Below are 17,716 nucleotides of genomic sequence, written 5' to 3' on the forward strand. Positions count from 1 at the left end.
GGGCTAGCCTACTATTGAAGATCAAGTCAGGTTCAATGGGAATAAACAAACAGATATAATCGACCCAATTATAAAACTGTATGCAAGCAGTTTCGTATATCTCCCAGGAAAGCAAGCATTACTTTTTTGTCCTATAAAATATAATTTTGACAATAGGAGTGATTTGCCCAATTACTTGTACAGCGAGTTTTCCACCGCTAGTGTATATTGCTGAAGCATTGCTAGCTAATTCCGAGTGATCAATAGCAGGTTTTAAAATGGAAAATTCCTTCAACCTACTCTTTTTTCTCAATGACCTGAACATTGCTGCACAGGTGGATTATTAAAGTATGGGTATTAGTACAACCTCATCACCCCTCCTCAAAGCCGTGATATTGCAAACTTATATGAAGGATTATATCATTGCAAATTTGTAGAGTGACTGATGGCCTTAGGCATGATCATAACTCGACAGCGTAGAGCAGAAATTACTACAGAGAGTTGTCCGTGCTGTTCCACAAACAAACAAGATTACCAAGCGTTGGTACAACAATCCCATTTTTGCCGATGTTAGGATAAGCAATTTTGTTTAATTCCAATATTATTTCCACCATTTTTCATAGGAATGCACTGCAAGTTTTGGTTTAAATCTTGCTCAAATCGAAATTATATTTTAACTTTCTATTTGTTTCATGTTTTTAATGGACATGCATGTCTCCTTAGGTCATTCCTTGATTTTTTACTTCTTAAAACCAACCCGCGAAGCTCTTTATGCTAAGTGTTTGTGAGATTGGTGGCTCCTTTTGCTTTTGTGTTGATGGCTGGGTCTTTGCTCTCTTCCTCCTCAGAAATCATAGTTCGAGCTCTATCGCTGGAGTCGGAAGGCAAACTTACACAAACATTTGTCTGCTGTGAGGAAGGCATTGGGTTGTTGCTGAAGTGCTTGAAATGTGAATCTGGTAATGGTAGAAAAGTTTATTTAAGAACCGAAATTGTGGAAAAAAATCACGGCCTACATTTCACGCGCAGAAGAAATAAAGGAAAACATCCGGCAAAGGCCAAAAGGTCACCTCTTGAATCTTTGAGCATTTATGTAGCTTGTAAATACCATGAACACATTGATATAGCTGCCGATGAGACTGGTTATGGCTACTGCAAACTGTTTAGTAGATTTCTGGACGATGGCAAAGTAACATGCGTCAATGTTGATGACCCTTATACAAGGAATTCTTTCCAGGTAGTATGGTTCTATTGCCAATTGTTCAGATAGAGAAGTTCTCCCATTTCTGCGAAGTACTTGTTGGATCTGCGTCTCCTGTACGGCGTATAATTCTCCAAACTGGAGTTGATTGTGCCGTGAGTTTTGCCTTACGTCACATTGCGCACTTGAAGGTGTGTAGATTTTACGTCTTGTTGGATTTTGTGGTTTAACTTATTGGTTTAGTGGAGGGATAGCTCTGAACGGTTATCTTACGATCGTTTTAATTAGACAGCTAAACTTGGTCCTTTATTGTAATAGAAAAGAAGAAATAAGCTAGGCCCCTTTTTTGCCCTTTGGTGTTTATCTCACGTTAAGTTTTCTCCGTGCTGGTGTTTTTTTCATCTACGGCACTAATTTCTTTCATTCGAGCTGGTTTGCGAGTAAAGAACTTTTGTTAACCCTTTATTATATTATATTTTACAAATTATTCACCCGCGTGCACTGTAAACGTAATTGTGTAACCTCGATGTTCATTTGTTATTCAGGTTTTTCGCCCTGGAGCAAAGTATGTGATGGCAACGATTAGGTTGAAATGTAGTAATTTGAAATTTTTTTCTAGCTGGTTGTTTATCCACTTCTTCACCTCCGTCTTCCCAGGTCGTGCTTCCACTTTCTGGCATGATCGTCGGGCCATGCCAAAAACGTCCCAGCTCCTTAATTACGTTAGTAAAGTGCGTTCCTCTATACTACTTTGGTTTATTGCAAATTCAGTGGAGGCTGGAGGCGCCGCTGTTTACACGGTTTCAGTGTGTTAGTTTTCCTCACTTGTGGATGGTAAGAGGGAGTCTCTACTGAAATATGCAAAGTAACGTAAAATATGATTTAAGCCACATTTATTGAACCTTCACAGCTTGGCTTAAGAGCGGGATACGCGATTAATTACTATCTCTCTACATTTTACTCTATTTCTGGTTAGGGGTAAAAAGTGGTATCAAGCTATACGTTGTTTGTAAAACTTTATTAGTATTCACAATCATTTATTTCTCATTTCATTTTGAGATTTCAATAATGCTCTTTTCTTCCGGTCTCACGACAAATCTAAGGACAAACTCGTCCCGTTTTCCATATAGTTGGGGCACAAGTTGATAAGCAGTACGAAATGCGAACAACGTTTGACAAATTTGAGTTGACAATCATTTGGGAATTTCTTTCAATACTTGCAATTTAAACTGTCGTCAAAGGCGTCGTTTTAGCTGTCGACTAAATCCCACGAAGGGTTTATCGTTTGAGGATTTTTCGTTCTACTTTTTTCGTGAAGTATTGCATTGTGCTTGAACCTTTTTTCTCCTATGATCTGGGTGCATTAACGTGGGAATAGTTTTTAATGGTCATTTTTGATCTTGGAGTCAGTATTGGGAAGCCCGCTTATTTTACCCAAAAAAATAGCACTTTGTCTATTGATAGGAATAAATTGAGTCGCAAATTATTTGTACATTATATGATTATATGGCGTAAGGCTTGTTATTGAAGAGTGAGATGTTTCGTTTGTTTAGCTTATTGCACTAAATCGGGTAAGTTTGAGATGTTTATAGGTCATCTTTTAGGTGATAATCTTCCCAACAGCCCTCTAAATCTATGACTCTGCTTGTTGCGAATTGTCGAGACCTTATCTCGCCCCTAATGGATGAGCAACTCAGGTGGTATTTCACATATCAGGATTTTTCAAAACCTAGGCTTACTATTTGTTAATCTGCCTTCTGTGCTCTCGCCAAGTAGGTGCATTAGGGTGACATTGGTAGTTTCTAGCAGAAGCGTTTGCGTGTGTTCCTTTTTTTTGCAGCGTCGATGATTCTCCCTTTGGTGTAGTGGCACGATCGGTTTAGGGAGGGTGGGAGAGGCGGCGGTGGAAGCACGGAGAGTAATAATAAGTGGCTGCGTTTGCCGCCCAGACCCAGGCGCAAAGGCAAGACAGGAAAAGGAGTGAAAAAACACCTTGTGTTTGCTGACTCTTGTGCAGTTGTGTACAAGGACTCCTGCCCTAATTGATCACCATTAGCACTTGGCACATTTTTGACTCGTAACAGTTCTCCGTGTTCTCTGGATCCCTATTGAGATCAATAGTCATAGCTGCAAATTTACCCCTGTATGCATGCGTTCCGTAGATCCAGTGTTTGCTTGCGTGTAGTAAGCAGTAGTTTGTAATTGGGGGGGAGGGGGAAGAAGGGAATTGTTTGGCGATTCGGTGAGGCTGTTTCGTTTAAAATGTGCTTATTCAGTCTTAAATGCATGCTGTATCGAATTTTGTCCTTAAACCCTTCCACTTACTATGAGAGCTATTTGTCAGTCAGTCAGTCGATCAAATTTTGTGGGTTGCATGACTTTTTGACGCTACACACAGTACTCAATGTGGTGGACAGTAATTTGGGTGATTAAACCAATTGAAGGACAGTTTCAAACCACTTTTGGTGGTTGTAAAGTTTTGTGTAGGATGTCTTGACTCCTCTTGGAGTCATGCAAGAAATGCTGGTTCCCAAAATTCTTATTTCCACCTCCGCCTCTCATTAACCAATGCATGGGATAGTGCCAAATCCTATCCGAGAGGAAGCCTCATTTGCGCCACAGGCAAGACTATTGGCTCGCTGCTCATCGGAAAGGTGCTGAGTCATTGCTCGGTCAGTATTTTGCTAAGGCGTTCTCGCCGTTAAATCCCCACGCATGCGCGCGCTCACCCCCTTATTTTGGCAAGGAATTTGAGTGAAGGCAAAATTTAGTTCCTTCTCGAGTAGGAAGTTTGATGGTTTGGTAGATTTATTTCCCAATTTGATTTTTGTCCCGCAGGCTAGGCTCCTCACTATCCATTGCTGTTTCCCCTCGGTTGAATGCATACTTGGGCTAATTTTCTCCCGATCGCTAAGATTGCACCCCTACGGGAAGGTGACGTTAACGAAAACGGCCTTGGTTATTGATGGGGGACTACAAGGGCTGCGTTGTATGGTCATTTGCGATAGGCACTATTAAAGGTATCTTAAAACACTTTGAAGTAGGCACTAACCTTGTTAATTTTATCGCATTAGCTAATTTTTTTTGCTTACTGTAACCCTTTTATCCATAAACAGAAGGCTTTCTTGGTACAGACTTGGAATCACTCGCCTGAGGCTACTTATGTACCATACTTTTCACCCATATTTATATTCGCTATCGCTTATCCCTCTATCTAGAAACCTAAGGAACAATTGAAGAAGTTTGAAACTCGGAAGCAAGATCTACAACTGCGTAAAGTTGACTTCACATGGAATTTTTCTTCCTTGCTTCATGACAGGCAAATCCGGTAAGTTTTCCTTCACTCGGTTGCTGCGGTTCATCCATATCCTCTTTTCTGCGATAGACATCTTTTTTATGCATTTGCTTTTAATTGGTTATTAGCGGGGGGAAGTTTGGGATCACAAAATTTAACGAAATTCTTTACCTTTTTGCCATCGTTTCAGTTGATGGTGATGTCACCTTGGGGAATAGGGGTACTGGCACGAATTATATTGTTATGAGCTGCGCAGTTTTTGTCTATTCGCACCCTATGTGACACTTGTACTCAGAAAAATTAGAAAGGAATGGGGCCGCCAGGCTTCCTTAAAGTAGGGCGATATCGCATCTCGTGATCGCATCAGCTAATTTCAGGCCAGTAGAGGTATAATGTGAGTCCGCGGGGTGTTGTGAACATGATTTTTAAATATTGGTGCTAATAGTCCTATCTTTTATACCTCTTTTAGGTTTAACAATGGTTGGGTGGTCAAAATTGGTCGGGGTCTGGATTACATCAAAAATGCACCTTGCAAATTTGTCGGACTCGGCGTTCACGATTTTGATTTTAGACCCTGCTTACAGACTACCATAGATATATTTTACGAAGCCGAACCCCCCATTTAATTCTATGTATTTACGCTTTACCTAACTACCTTTCTACATCTGCCACCTTTGACCAATGCCTCTCAATTCATTAAATGCGCTGTGAAGCCTAGCGGCTGTTTCAGGTTTGCTCTACTCTCAAATTGCATTCGTGCGTTCGTTTTTTGTAAATACCACCTAATAATTAGCGTTCGTCTTTCTTCAGTTATGACATCACTGCATGGTCGGCGAATTCCCCAACCCACGTGCGAGTTTATTGCTCGTTTCTTCGACATCAAGTTCTCTTTCACTTTGTCGCACCCCTTACTGTACCGTGTGAACCGAATCCATGGGCACCGTTGGCGGCGGTCGTCGTTGGCGCGTGATTTCTCGCGCGAGTGGCACAATTTCAGGTTTCAGGTGTGCTCTTGGGTCAAATCGAACATTTTAAAATAAACAAAGCCCATATGGTCTTCACATGCTGGCTTTTATGATTTTCACCTGAACAGCTCCAAATGGAGCTTTGTGGTCGAACAGAAGTCCCTTTGTGTGATTTTGAAACGAAGCCGCTGCCCAAGAAGAGATTTTACACATTTGCGTTGTTTTCATGAATGTTTAAGGCGATACTACGCGGCATTGCCTTTAACTTAAATTGAGGTATGCTGCTGCTTTGTTACTACGTAATTGCATTTCTCCGTTTTATTGTGATCCAAGCCTAATGAATGAATTTGTGCTGGTATATGGATGAGGCGGTTTGTTCAATTTGTGTGTTGCCTTAATGGTACTACATGAGTCGTAGGGGTGCATATGCGACCACTGAGTTATGATAGCTGACTCGTTTTTTTCATGAAGAAGTAACAAACACTGACGTATTGATATTTCCTAAACAGAGAATTAGTCCTCTCATGCTCAGGATTATGGCATAGGACTTATTTTGCCAAGTGAGGATTCATATTTACCCATCGTTGGAGGCACAGTTCATTGAGAGGCTCTTTGGTGTTGGAAACAAACTTTAGTGATTTTGGATGGGTTAGTTAGCCCCGGGAATTTGATGAAAATAGTCCACAATCTACAATACCCTAAGTTACTTTTCCACTATTCCGTAAGTGGCAACGCCTTTTTTGAGCTTTGGAACTGGAGTCTCCTCACGTCAGAACCCCGCCAGTCCCACTGCTTCCGCCTGCACGGTGGCATGTGGGCAAAGGTGGCCGTAGGAATCAAACCTGAGTGATTGCACCCTAGGTGGCCGATGTTCGTTACATGCTATTGGCTCCGTTTGTATTCGCACGGTGGTCTTGTAATCGCATTGATTTTATTTCCTGTCCCAACGTACTGTCGCGCCTTCCGGAAAAAAAGCGTGGTGAGATTTAGTAATCCTCTGTTTTGATAACTTTTAGTCTCCCTGAGGTGGGAGAAGTTTACATTATTTTAGGACTCCAAAAATCCAACAGTTTCTGCTTTGTGCTAGCCTTATTTCGTAAAGGATATGCTCTGTAAATACTTTTAAGAATTTACTCCGAGTAGGGGTTATGTCGATGTTGTTTGTCCATGAGTGAAGATATACCAGTTTCTACTATTTCGCTTTCATGTGGACGTCGAATCGCAATATGCTCTTGCATGTTTCAGAAACCTCATTGCTGAGCGTGTAATGTTAAGGGCGTGGATAGTTGTGATTACCTACAAACACCTCTGTGGGAAGAACATCCGGATAGAAGTGACAGGCTCTATATCTACCCAACCAATAAGTGATTTTGGTTGCCTGTTTCAATTTAGAGAAACCTTCATTTAATATCAGGTCTACTGAATACCGAACAGATGAAAAATGGCGCGATGAGGTAATTGGTGCCGTTTTGCTCGAATTGAGTTGCCGGTTAGGTGTTTCAGAAATACCCGATAGCTGCGAGAGACTAAATGTTAATAGGATGAAATGAGGGTTACTGTTTAACTTTCAACAGTGCGGCTGGAACAACCTCCAATTTTCTGTTTTAATAGCTGGGGGAATTCGAATGCATAATAGCACTGCTAAATCTATAATGAATGTGTAAATTACAAATAATCACCGGTTAAAATGTAAGACAGAGCCTTGTCAAATTACCACACAGAGCCATGGCTAGAAGTCGTGACCGCGACACCTTTGTCCCTAAATTAGGGTCCTGCACTCGTAAATCGGTAAAGAAACCATGCCCAGGAGATTTTTATTCTGTATTCTCTTAAGCCTTTGAACCATTAGTTTTGTACTAAGTATTAACAGAATACTGCGCAATCAAACTACTTCCATTCAGCATGGGATAACAATGAAGACTTTCATCTCCTTACTGGTTCTTACTAGGAGTACTCATGGAAATTTGAGGCCTGCTAAAACTGGATCCTGCTCAAATTACTATAGTGGGACTCGCCTATGTCTAGCGGGTTGATTCCTCAATATTACAAACTTGGTCGTATCAAATGCATTGAGAAATTCGACGCCTATTTTTGTTGTTCATTCACTGTTTCACCACTTCCTTTGAGTCTCCGTAGGACCGAGCTCATAGTGCATAAGCGGAATCGGGAAGAAAACACGAAATATATTTGTGTATTTTAATATGTAAAAGAATACAGTAAGGAGAGTTTTGTACATCTTGTCTCAAGATATGTGTCGTGCATAATGACCTAAGAAAAAAACAAAGAGCCGAGAGGACTGGAGAGTGTGTAGTCGGGACGTTAAGGGGGCTCCGGAATGATTTGAGCCGCGTTCAAGGCTGTCGTCGTGAGGTTGGTGGGAACGAGAATTTAAAATAGGAGTTATAGATAGGAAAGGAAAACCGAGCCGCGTATTATGGATTCACGGAGATGAAAACGTTTGATACGTCTCCACAATAAATGCCGAACTGACAGACACGTGGACACTCCCCAGACTGGGTAACTGTATGCCTGATCGGCCGACATTCGGGTCTTCTGCACTGGTTCGGTATGGGCGGGCAGATGTAGAGTAAGTTCCACCTATTGGAGAGGCGATAGTTTGGACATACTGGCATATAGGGCTTGCGGTTGGCGAAGGCCCGCCCATTGGGACAGAAGCCTATATGCCAGGGAGGCTTGTGCAACTTAGACGCCAAATGAACTGCAACAGGAATGGAGAATTTGGCAAAATTATCACTTCGCGGTGGATGCTCTCGCTTGAGGCTGCGTCTCACTCCCGTTGGTTTACCACTGCTGCTGCTGCTGTTAGTGGCGGTGATGATTGTTTGAAGTTGAGACTCTGACTTGACTGCCGCGTGAGCTTCCTCTAGTGACAACTGCTTATGTGTGGACTTCGGGAGCTTTACCGGGACGACAAGCTTGCGACTTGGAAGAAAACCATGGAGGAGACAGCGGCGTAGGTTTATTCGTTTCTAAAAGCCATTAATCACCGAAATACTAATCGTCATTTATTCATGTCGTATTATTGATTGCGTATGAGGGTTCTTAGCTTATGTATTCCGAATGATTAGAAATGTCAAGATGATACATACATCCTTCTAAAAATGTCCCTGGAGTCCCTATCGGGTTGATGTAGGTTAGCCATTATTGATAGCTTAACATTGGCGTTGTTTCAAATACCTCTGCAGAATTGGGAAAGTTTAGCCCTTGTACCAAATAAACGTGTTTGGGGGATTAGGCGATCTCGTACCAGCAAAGCTTTGATAATAGCCACCGGGGTAAGTGAATGCTGGTCACACGAGGAAATGATCAGACCATACGTATCACCTGAACCCTTCGCCAATGTCACCTGGCGACAGTCTGTGCTCGGCTCCCTTGATGAGTGCACTCAAAGGCACAAAAATGCACTCCATTGGAATCAGTCAATAACGGCACTCACCTGTCATGCACCAAAAACTTGAGTACAAGACCATTTGTCTGCATTAACTTACACGAACCGTCGGCCTGCCGTGTTTGTTGAAACAAAGGAAGTGTCTAGAAGCCTTGTTCCGCAAAAATGCACCGGAATTTTGTGGTTGAGGTATCCATTCCCATTCGACTAATTAAGTAAAATGAAAGGAAAGAATGGGCAATGCAAACGTGTATTCTAAACTATGGGAACAAACATATGAAGGATTACAAGGAATTATCAAGTGATGGGTGCAGAATCCAATTCCATGTTTTGATATAGTTCGCTCACTACTTCGCTTCGACATTCTAGTGCAAATTGCAATTTTCAAATCTACTCAAGTGTCAAATCAAAATGTCGACAAAAAGATTTACTAACAACAACTCTCGATTATGCGTGTAAAACATGCGCGGAATAATTCCCTCTCCCATTTTCATTTGATAGTAAACGCCAACCAAGTTCTTCGATATGTCTGTGATAGAAGTTCTACCTCTGCTAAATCAGAATCATATACCAATTTTGAGTTGGACGGTAATTGTGGAAAATTGCTTCCTAACAATACCCTTAAATTTCCTGCACAAAGTGTGGAGGTAACACTGTAACCACTTTCAGACTGACTTTAAAGACGAATAAGTGGAGGTGGCATCATCTGCACTAGTGTATTTTAAAGGGTCTACGACAGCAAATTCTCATAAAAATTACACGCGTATGCATTCCTATTTGGGCCTCGTTTCGCAGGCATGGCCTTTTAAGTCGACTTATTAAACTGCAACCATTGTCGCATTAACTGAATTGTGCAAAACGATTCATATCATATTTTGAAAATAAAACATACTGTTCTGGCTAAAAGGGTTATGATCCTGAGCAACGACTTCACTGGTTAAGTTGCTTTTTGAAAGGTAGGCGTGTGTTTCGGAGTTGTAGAAGCGGAAGACCGGAAAGGCAGTCACTGCACCGAAGCCGCCGACTCCACTCTTCAACTGGATGATCGGAGTGCGCGAATCATCGACTCCGGAAAGACAATTAGAAAGTGCAGAAAAAGAATTGGCTACTTTGTAGATCCATGAGTTGAAATGCTCAAAGTTTATTTGCAAGTTTTGACTCGTGATAGGTAGAAGCCAGCTCGACATTCTGTTCGTTGTGGCTACCTGTGGCCGAAGGGGATTTGGCAATGAAGATGGTGTCTCCACTTTCCGATATTGTTTGTGAGTCCTAACATTGGGCTCAAAGTTTAGAGCCTACAATCAGTCCATGTACAAAAAATTTAGGATGTGGGCTGTAACTCTCATCAGTTTTCTTGTTATAACTGACATAATTTATAAATCAGGACACTATCAGTCAACATGCTGAAAAAAAAATATTGCTTATTGGCACCTCTTTAGGCTATAGTTAATAAGACCGAGGATCTACCTCTGATTATCTCCTGGCTAAGAAAATGTTAGTTAGTCAAAGGAGTGTGAATAATTGAAAAGTCTTTATCATTCACTTTTGCCTTACTCCTCTGTATCGATAAGTACTCAAGACAGTAAAGTACTTTTCTTGCATTTTTCAAAGCCGTGTTCCACTGTGGCATAAACGCACCGGCAACTCAAAATGTTACTAACATTTTTATTTTGGAGCTTACCTGAGTGAATTGTTCAGAAGGTCCAATCATTGTTAGGGTATAAAAAATCGCAATCCATAAACTAAAAGCGAAGAAAGTGGTGTTATCGATGCCTTATACTAAAATTGGATTAAATTCAGAGACAACTTTAAACAGGGCTTACCGAAACCTTCTTCACTGGCATCAACTTGAATAAGTATAAATTAAGCCGTAACGCCATTGAGCGCGGAAGTGATGCTCAACTTACACTTGCATTCTCGAACTAAGCACTCCTTAAGAATGTTTATTGCACTCAAGGCCAGCTATTTCTATGATGTGGTGTGAAGCGTCGTGCAAATTATTATCAAATATATTCTTTAGAGTCTACACAAACAGTTTTAAACTAACCGATGTCTTGTACGAAATGTTACTTAGAATTTTGTTTTTCTTTCAGGAAATGCGCAGTTATTTGCATCACCAACCGACTTATTCATTCAAAAAAGGATCTATGGGGGAAGTTGTAAACTAGCTCTTCAGTTAGACCTCCACCTGCCAATCTATAAATTACAAAAAGTGTAGGTGAAAACGACACGACTCCGACATATGCCATAAAATGATCTGTATAAGTATTTTACCCCTGCTGCCACAAACCAAAATTGTCCATAAGAAACCCTATGCTGCTTCTACTACTACTTCAAACTCTTGTTTCATAATAACCACCCTTTTAGAGGTGGGAGGCCACCCTCATTAAACGGAAACGAACGTGAGAGCACGTGGCAAGGCCCGTCAGTGTCCCGGGTTTCGCGAAGGACGACCTCAGAGTTTGACTGAATGACCTTATTGACTATGTCACACCCTTTAGCGTGTTCGCCTATGAAAGGGCATTACATCGCCAATATCATGGTTATAGCCCCAATAATCCCGAAGTAAATGCAATTAATGTCTATAAATTTAAAAGAGGAAAATGTAAAGTAAACGTTTTGCTTAGAAATTCTGGTCGCACCATTTTATGTCGTCCGAAGCTAAGGGTCGCGATCAGTGGTCCAGCAATTTACATGCTCACCTTCCCCTAAAGGCTCGAAAATATAAGGCTTTGGCAAAAAATCTGCGCATTTGTATAACTGCAACAGTAGTATCCAATTCCAGAAACAAACGAAAATGTAACCATAGGCTCCTTATAGCTCATAATCCTACCTAGAAAATGATGACAGCATCAACGAAAATACAGCCATACATTTTCAAATGTCCTATATCCCAGTTGGAAATTTTATTTAATGCACAAAAGCCACAAAAAGGTGCAAATTTTTATTTCAAATCGATGGTAAGATGCCCAGTTGTAAGTTCTTCATCCCAGTTACTTTCAGAATCACATTTACCATTGTTTACTATTGCACCGTCGGATGGTGAAAATTGAGTCTTGGTCACGTATCGACGGTTGTACATCTTGGAATTCCATGATTGCATGGAAAAGAATAGAATGTTTACTTGGGACAAAAACACACGAACACCACAAGTAGTGATTTCGGTGTCTATCGGACAAGCTGAAGCTCCACCTCCTATGGAGTGGGTCTTTTGGATCATCCATGTGTGTGGTTTGTGCGTTAACCCAGGTAGAGAATGCGAGATGATAAGCCGAACGTTTTGAAGGTCACATGTCTGGAACGGTTTGGCTCCCCTGTTACGGCTGCCTCTGCATGGTCTCCATAGCTCCTCTCCCCCATCATCCATCCACACACACCCACACACACCCTTCACCTTATCTCTCCAATCTTCGCCCCGAAACCCCGCCTTTCGCCATCATCGAATATATCTTAGCGGCTGCTACACTTAATAACCACCAATGTACATCCATATAAAAGCATGAAATTAGGCTTGTGTTCTACCGGAGAGAAAGAGCGTACAAAATTATACTGAGCCGAAATCCCACCTACAATGTGCGCGCAATCGTAAAAGGTTAAATTATGACAGGTATTATTAATTGATTTGGCGTGGTGCAGGCTGACCGACCGGATTTGCGAGCGTGTGAAACAAAATACAGGGAAACAGGTTTCTTACTTTTTTCATAAAATCGCAAAGCTGAACGCAAATACAGATGCAGGAGTAGGGTAAAACGCATAAAGTATAATTAAGCCCTTTGTAACAGAATCAGCTTAAGTAAATTTAAGAAATGTGGGGTTAAAAAGCATCTTATTACAAAAACAAGAAATTAATAATGGTGAGGAAGCATTGTTCTGCACAAAAACATCGTGAAGAGATGGAAGCAAATATTGTGTCTAAACAGACAACACTAAAAAGCGTTTCGGTTCACTTTCTGATGTCACAATTTTGCCAAGCAAGGCGCAAATTGGAACCCAGAACACAATTTCCAGATGAGAGTGAATGCCAGCCTCTGATGTTTTTGGTAATTCTCTTTTAGAGGACACAAATTTAGGCGGAAATAAGCCTTAGCACACACAATTGAGGAGTAGTGAGCAATGAAGTTTTTTACCGAGGGCTGTAGGTAAAAAAGAAGAACATTAAGTAATGCTTACTAAAGTCTATGCTCATTATTTGGCGAGAAAAAATTAATTCTGACTGTGTAAACGTGACAGGATTAACTATTGGTCCAAATAATGAGAACTGATCATGCATTCATACGCAATCTTTGAATAATGGAAATCTTTAAGTGTCGTCGTGCTTCTAGAGTTAGTTACAAAACTATTTCTTTTCAAATTTAAGTGATTGAAGAACGGCTAACACTCTCATAAATAGCTAATTTTGTTCACGAAAGCTTCCCTTGTTTCGTTACAACGCTTAAGTCAAATTAAAGTTCTATATAACACTAGAAAATAAGCGGTTACAAAAGCAAAAAAATAACTTAGGTGGGTATTTATTTGCATCGGTTCCGGATTTAAAAGACACTTTGCAATCAATTTGCCACTTACGCTTTTAATGGAATTCTTAATGGTAAAGCAACTGCTATCCCTCATTTTAAAGTAAAGAGGATAAAAAGTTACTAAGTTTTACGTACCAATATTTAAACCGAATGCTAGATTTGCTGCTCCTAAAGCGACCAGACGACAACGCGGTAAACGACAGTGCTTTGGCAGGTGGGATCGTGGAATACATGGAATCTTCCAGCCCAGAAGAACATAGCTCTCAGACACGAGGAGGCGGGGGTTGACCGTAAAGGCGTGCAACGGCCAGATTTGTACTGCTGCTGGTGATGGGGATGACGATGATAGTAATTTCTTTTTATCAGTCCCTCAGCCCTCGGAAGCAGCAGCTTCATGAAGTTTGCAGATACAATCTAACGGATAATGTAGCGCTCTTTTCCAGGGGCTGCTTCGAGTTTCACTGAGTCTACTGCAAAGACGCACGCAATCTCTAAGAAAAACTTGGGGCAAATCCCCCCTTCCAAGTGGATAAAATCGCGTAAGATGGTTGCACGCAAGACTGCTATTTGTTTACCCAAATATCTACCACATTGCAAGAAAGCACTCGATCCCTGACTTCTAGTATTACAAGGACTCTGTCTCCTACTTTGTTGAGGTTAGAAAAGAGCTGCCACCACCATAACGACAATACATCGCCTCAGCCACCTTTGTAATTCACAAAACAGCCAGAATGGATAGATTTGTGAATCGATGACGCATCTTTATGGCTCGGAATTTGCGGCAAATAGGGAGTTCGGCTTGTTTAGAAGTGATGGTATATGTAAAAAAATTGGAGATATTTGTGATTCTGTCAGATGCTTTACTATATTGGTAAGCCAATGCAGTATGTTTACTTCAGTATCTGTTTTCAATTTTTACATAAAAGCGCTCAACATCCTCACTAGCATTACATCAGTTAATATTTGTAGACCTATGAACAACTTTAGTGAGCGTGTACAATGGAGAAAGTTTTTGGCTGAAACCTTAAGCGTTAAACCAATAAAATCATCAAAATGGATTGTTCAAATGCACTATCATGATCGTTAACAGAACTGGATTACTTTAAATAACCTACTATTATAAAAATACAACTGAAACCAAACATCTTTTCTGAAAACGCATTTTCGAGTCGCGAATTCGAGATTCCGATGCGATAGATGACAGATTATCTAATTGCGTCATCGCATTAAATTTGTAATCAATGTTTTCCGTGAAGGACTTTTTGCAAATAAACTTGAGAATAAGTCTTAATGAGCATGCTTAGTTTTAAACATATTGGTCACGGCTGTTATGTAAACCCGAATTATATCTGTGAACAAAAAGGTTAGAAAACATATACTTGTTTGCAGTCCAAATTAATCACTGACACCTATAAATAATACACAAGAATATGCTTACTCAAAAGTTCAAAAGGCTATTAGTGCTTAGATCCTCCCATATAGATTACTAATACAACAAATAAAAGTGTCGCCTAAATTAGTATTGTAGAAAAGAAAACGTTGACAATCAAAGCGAGTGTTGTAAATAGATTAATCAGATAGTTCTTGCGTTAAATATTGAGTCATTTTACAGCTCAAGAAATTTAAAAACTTAGTTTTGTGGAAATGAATTGTTTGATGTTTTCAAAATTTTACTTTAAGAAGTTATTTAAGGTGTGCTATCGAACTGTTGAGCCAATTATTTAAGCAACGTAGAAAAGCTCATTTGAAAAATTAAGAGAATTCTCCTAAAAGCTGACATTGCGGAAGGCCGCGCAGCGTTTAGCCATTCATAGCGCCTCTATGCTAGCAACGTAGCTTCTTTTTGTTGATTCTGCAAATAGCACAAAGATACAATGATAGGAAAACAAATTATTCGATGATGTTTTTAAGCCCAAGTACAGTAAATAAAAAGTTAATTAAGGATAAAGTAGCGGTGATAATGAAAAATAACTTTAATCAGCCCATTACCATCAAAATAACACAACAAGTGGTACTTTACATTACCATTACGTATAAGTAATTAGGTACCGCTAACAGAAATAAATTTCCAATTATGCATTCCGATTGAAACTAAATGAGCAAAGGTTAATTATCGAGGGTTAAACATCAAAAGAAGGAATGTAAAATTGTATTAAAGCGATTAAGGTCTACCCACGTATCACTTTAAGCCTAAAAGTAAATTCAACGAAAGCGTGTTAAAGATGGTCCGTTTATAGTACCTTAAACACACAAGCAAGCAGTGCATCAACTCCAGGAGAAACTTATTAAAAATACAGGGAGCAAATAAGTGTAAAGTGTGCTTTGCTGCTTAAAAATGGGAAAATTACCCAATGGGTGGCTAACTAGTGTAAGATATTGTCCAAAAGATCAGGTTACACCAAGTAAGAGTTGTGTCATCTTGTAAAAAAGATGTTTAAAATTTTGACTCTACAATACAACAGAAACGTACCGAACCAATACGTAGTAAAGATTAATACATATAAAATTGAGCAACAAAACCAAAAGTCAAACATACATAGGTCCAATTGCCTGCAGTTACATGCGTCTATTTTATCATACTGTATAAAATGATATTAACAAGTAGCCAAAAAGTTGGTCAACAAGAATGGGAGACATTACAGATAGTAGACCAGGTTCAGTGAGATATTGCTTCGATTATATTCAGTTTGGTTTATTTACTTTAGTTACTAGGACTAAAACCTAACAAAACAATAGAAATCCAAAAAATGTGTGTTAGGAAGACATGAGATGGAAGTTAACAAGGACTATAAGCCTACAGTACGAAATCAAGGAGTGAAAACAATGTGCTAGGAGTCACTTACAAAAAAGCATCTTTATAGCAGATTCATGGCGTAAAAACAACCAAAACATCAAAAACTTGCAGAAAGAACTTGCATGAAAACAGGCTTGCCTATGTCTCAAAAACAGTGCGTGATTTTGCCTGAAGGTGTTTGAAAAGGCTCAGGGTCAGAGTTTGCACAATCTCGTATGGTATTAAAGTTTAAATGCCTCAGCTTCAAAATTGTTAACACAAATACATTCATAAGAGATTCAATTTCAAAAGCCTATGCATACAATTTTGACTTCCTAATTGTTTGTAATTGTGGTAGTTTTCTCCGAGCTATGACTAAAATTGTAATTACAAGTAAACTCCAATGGTAGTGGCATATCAGATTGCCAAAAAACTGCAGTTCTTTCTTATTACCAATTATTTTCGCATTTTGATTTGTACTTCAAAGCCACCGTTCTAGCTTTAGTAACTGTTCAACATATGCTGTTGAAATATGCCGATGTTTTATAAACATGTTTGACTGTGCGTCAACTTACTTGGGAATCTCACTTCCTACAGAATGTACTTTAACAGCCTGATGTACTCTTTGACTCACTCTGAGAGTTGCCCAACTGTTCCGTATGTGATTAATAGCGGTCTTCCCTGTTGCACTGTATTACTTTGGATTAACTTATTGCTCAGCAGTGCTTCTGGAAGATAAAAATAAGCACTTTTTTAAATTTGGAACACAAATGTGCACAAGTACCTTGCAGGGATTGTTTTGTTTCCTTAACTTACGCTAAGCAAAATAATGCATTTAGAAGGACATTATAGTGTGAAGTGAGACTCCTCGGTCTCCGGTTCCCTATTCCTAGCGTTCCCAGACAAGCCCACTTGATTCGCTTTGGACATCTTTATTAAAGGTGACAAGATGGATAAGGGAAAATACAATATTCAAGAAGGAGGGGAGCCGCAGTCACAAGGTAAGGGAGAAGACGATCCGGTCACGAGATTCGTATTTCCTGATTGCCTCCTCCCTGAAAGGCACATTGAAACAACACAAGTATTACAGTAATGCTGTAATACCTTTGTTGCCTAAATATAGAGAGGGAGCGCGCAGTCAGCTCGAGTCTCGTGGAAGAGGGGTTGGCGGAATCCCTCCAAACAGGAGAAGCATCATTCTCACCATTCTTTTACACCTGTGCCAATTCTCATTAATTTTAAGCAGCAAATATGTCCCAGTCTGATTGGCTTTGGCATTCAAATGTTATGAAGGCCAGAGGAAACAAAATAAAGGGATGGCATGCTATATTACCTCATCTGATTAACCCTCGGTACTTGTAATTGGCTAACTTGTATCTCCACCATTGCACTTTTACTTAATAAGTTAGCTTTTGGCCATGCTGGTAGTCTTAGGTCTTACTACATTTATTAGTATGTGTGTAGTCTGCTCAAGTATAATGCTTTCTTTTGTCTTAAGGGAAGTCTCAGGGTGCCAAATCTGCCGTAGCTGAAAGCAAACCCAGGTGAATAATATTAGTCGAAAACGTGCTTTGACCAGC

The 17,716-nt window shown here is 40.0% G+C and overlaps 1 protein-coding gene across 1 annotated transcript; it reads left to right on the forward strand. All coding sequences in view use genetic code 11, as the record gives it.

Moving 5' to 3' along the window:
• Positions 1–796: 796 nt before the first annotated feature.
• Positions 797–5,101, forward strand: EGR_01449 (MIT domain-containing protein; the record flags this gene model as incomplete). The annotated part of the gene is made up of 6 exons (XM_024490698.1): positions 797–1,168; positions 1,246–1,371; positions 1,726–1,745; positions 1,800–1,911; positions 4,399–4,508; positions 4,945–5,101. 6 exons carry the CDS (start codon positions 797–799, stop codon positions 5,099–5,101), a joined length of 897 nt encoding a protein of 298 aa, XP_024355022.1.
• Positions 5,102–17,716: the final 12,615 nt, after the last annotated feature.

Source organism: Echinococcus granulosus (assembly GCF_000524195.1).
Source record: "Echinococcus granulosus chromosome Unknown EG_S00005, whole genome shotgun sequence".
NCBI lineage: Eukaryota > Metazoa > Platyhelminthes > Cestoda > Cyclophyllidea > Taeniidae > Echinococcus > Echinococcus granulosus.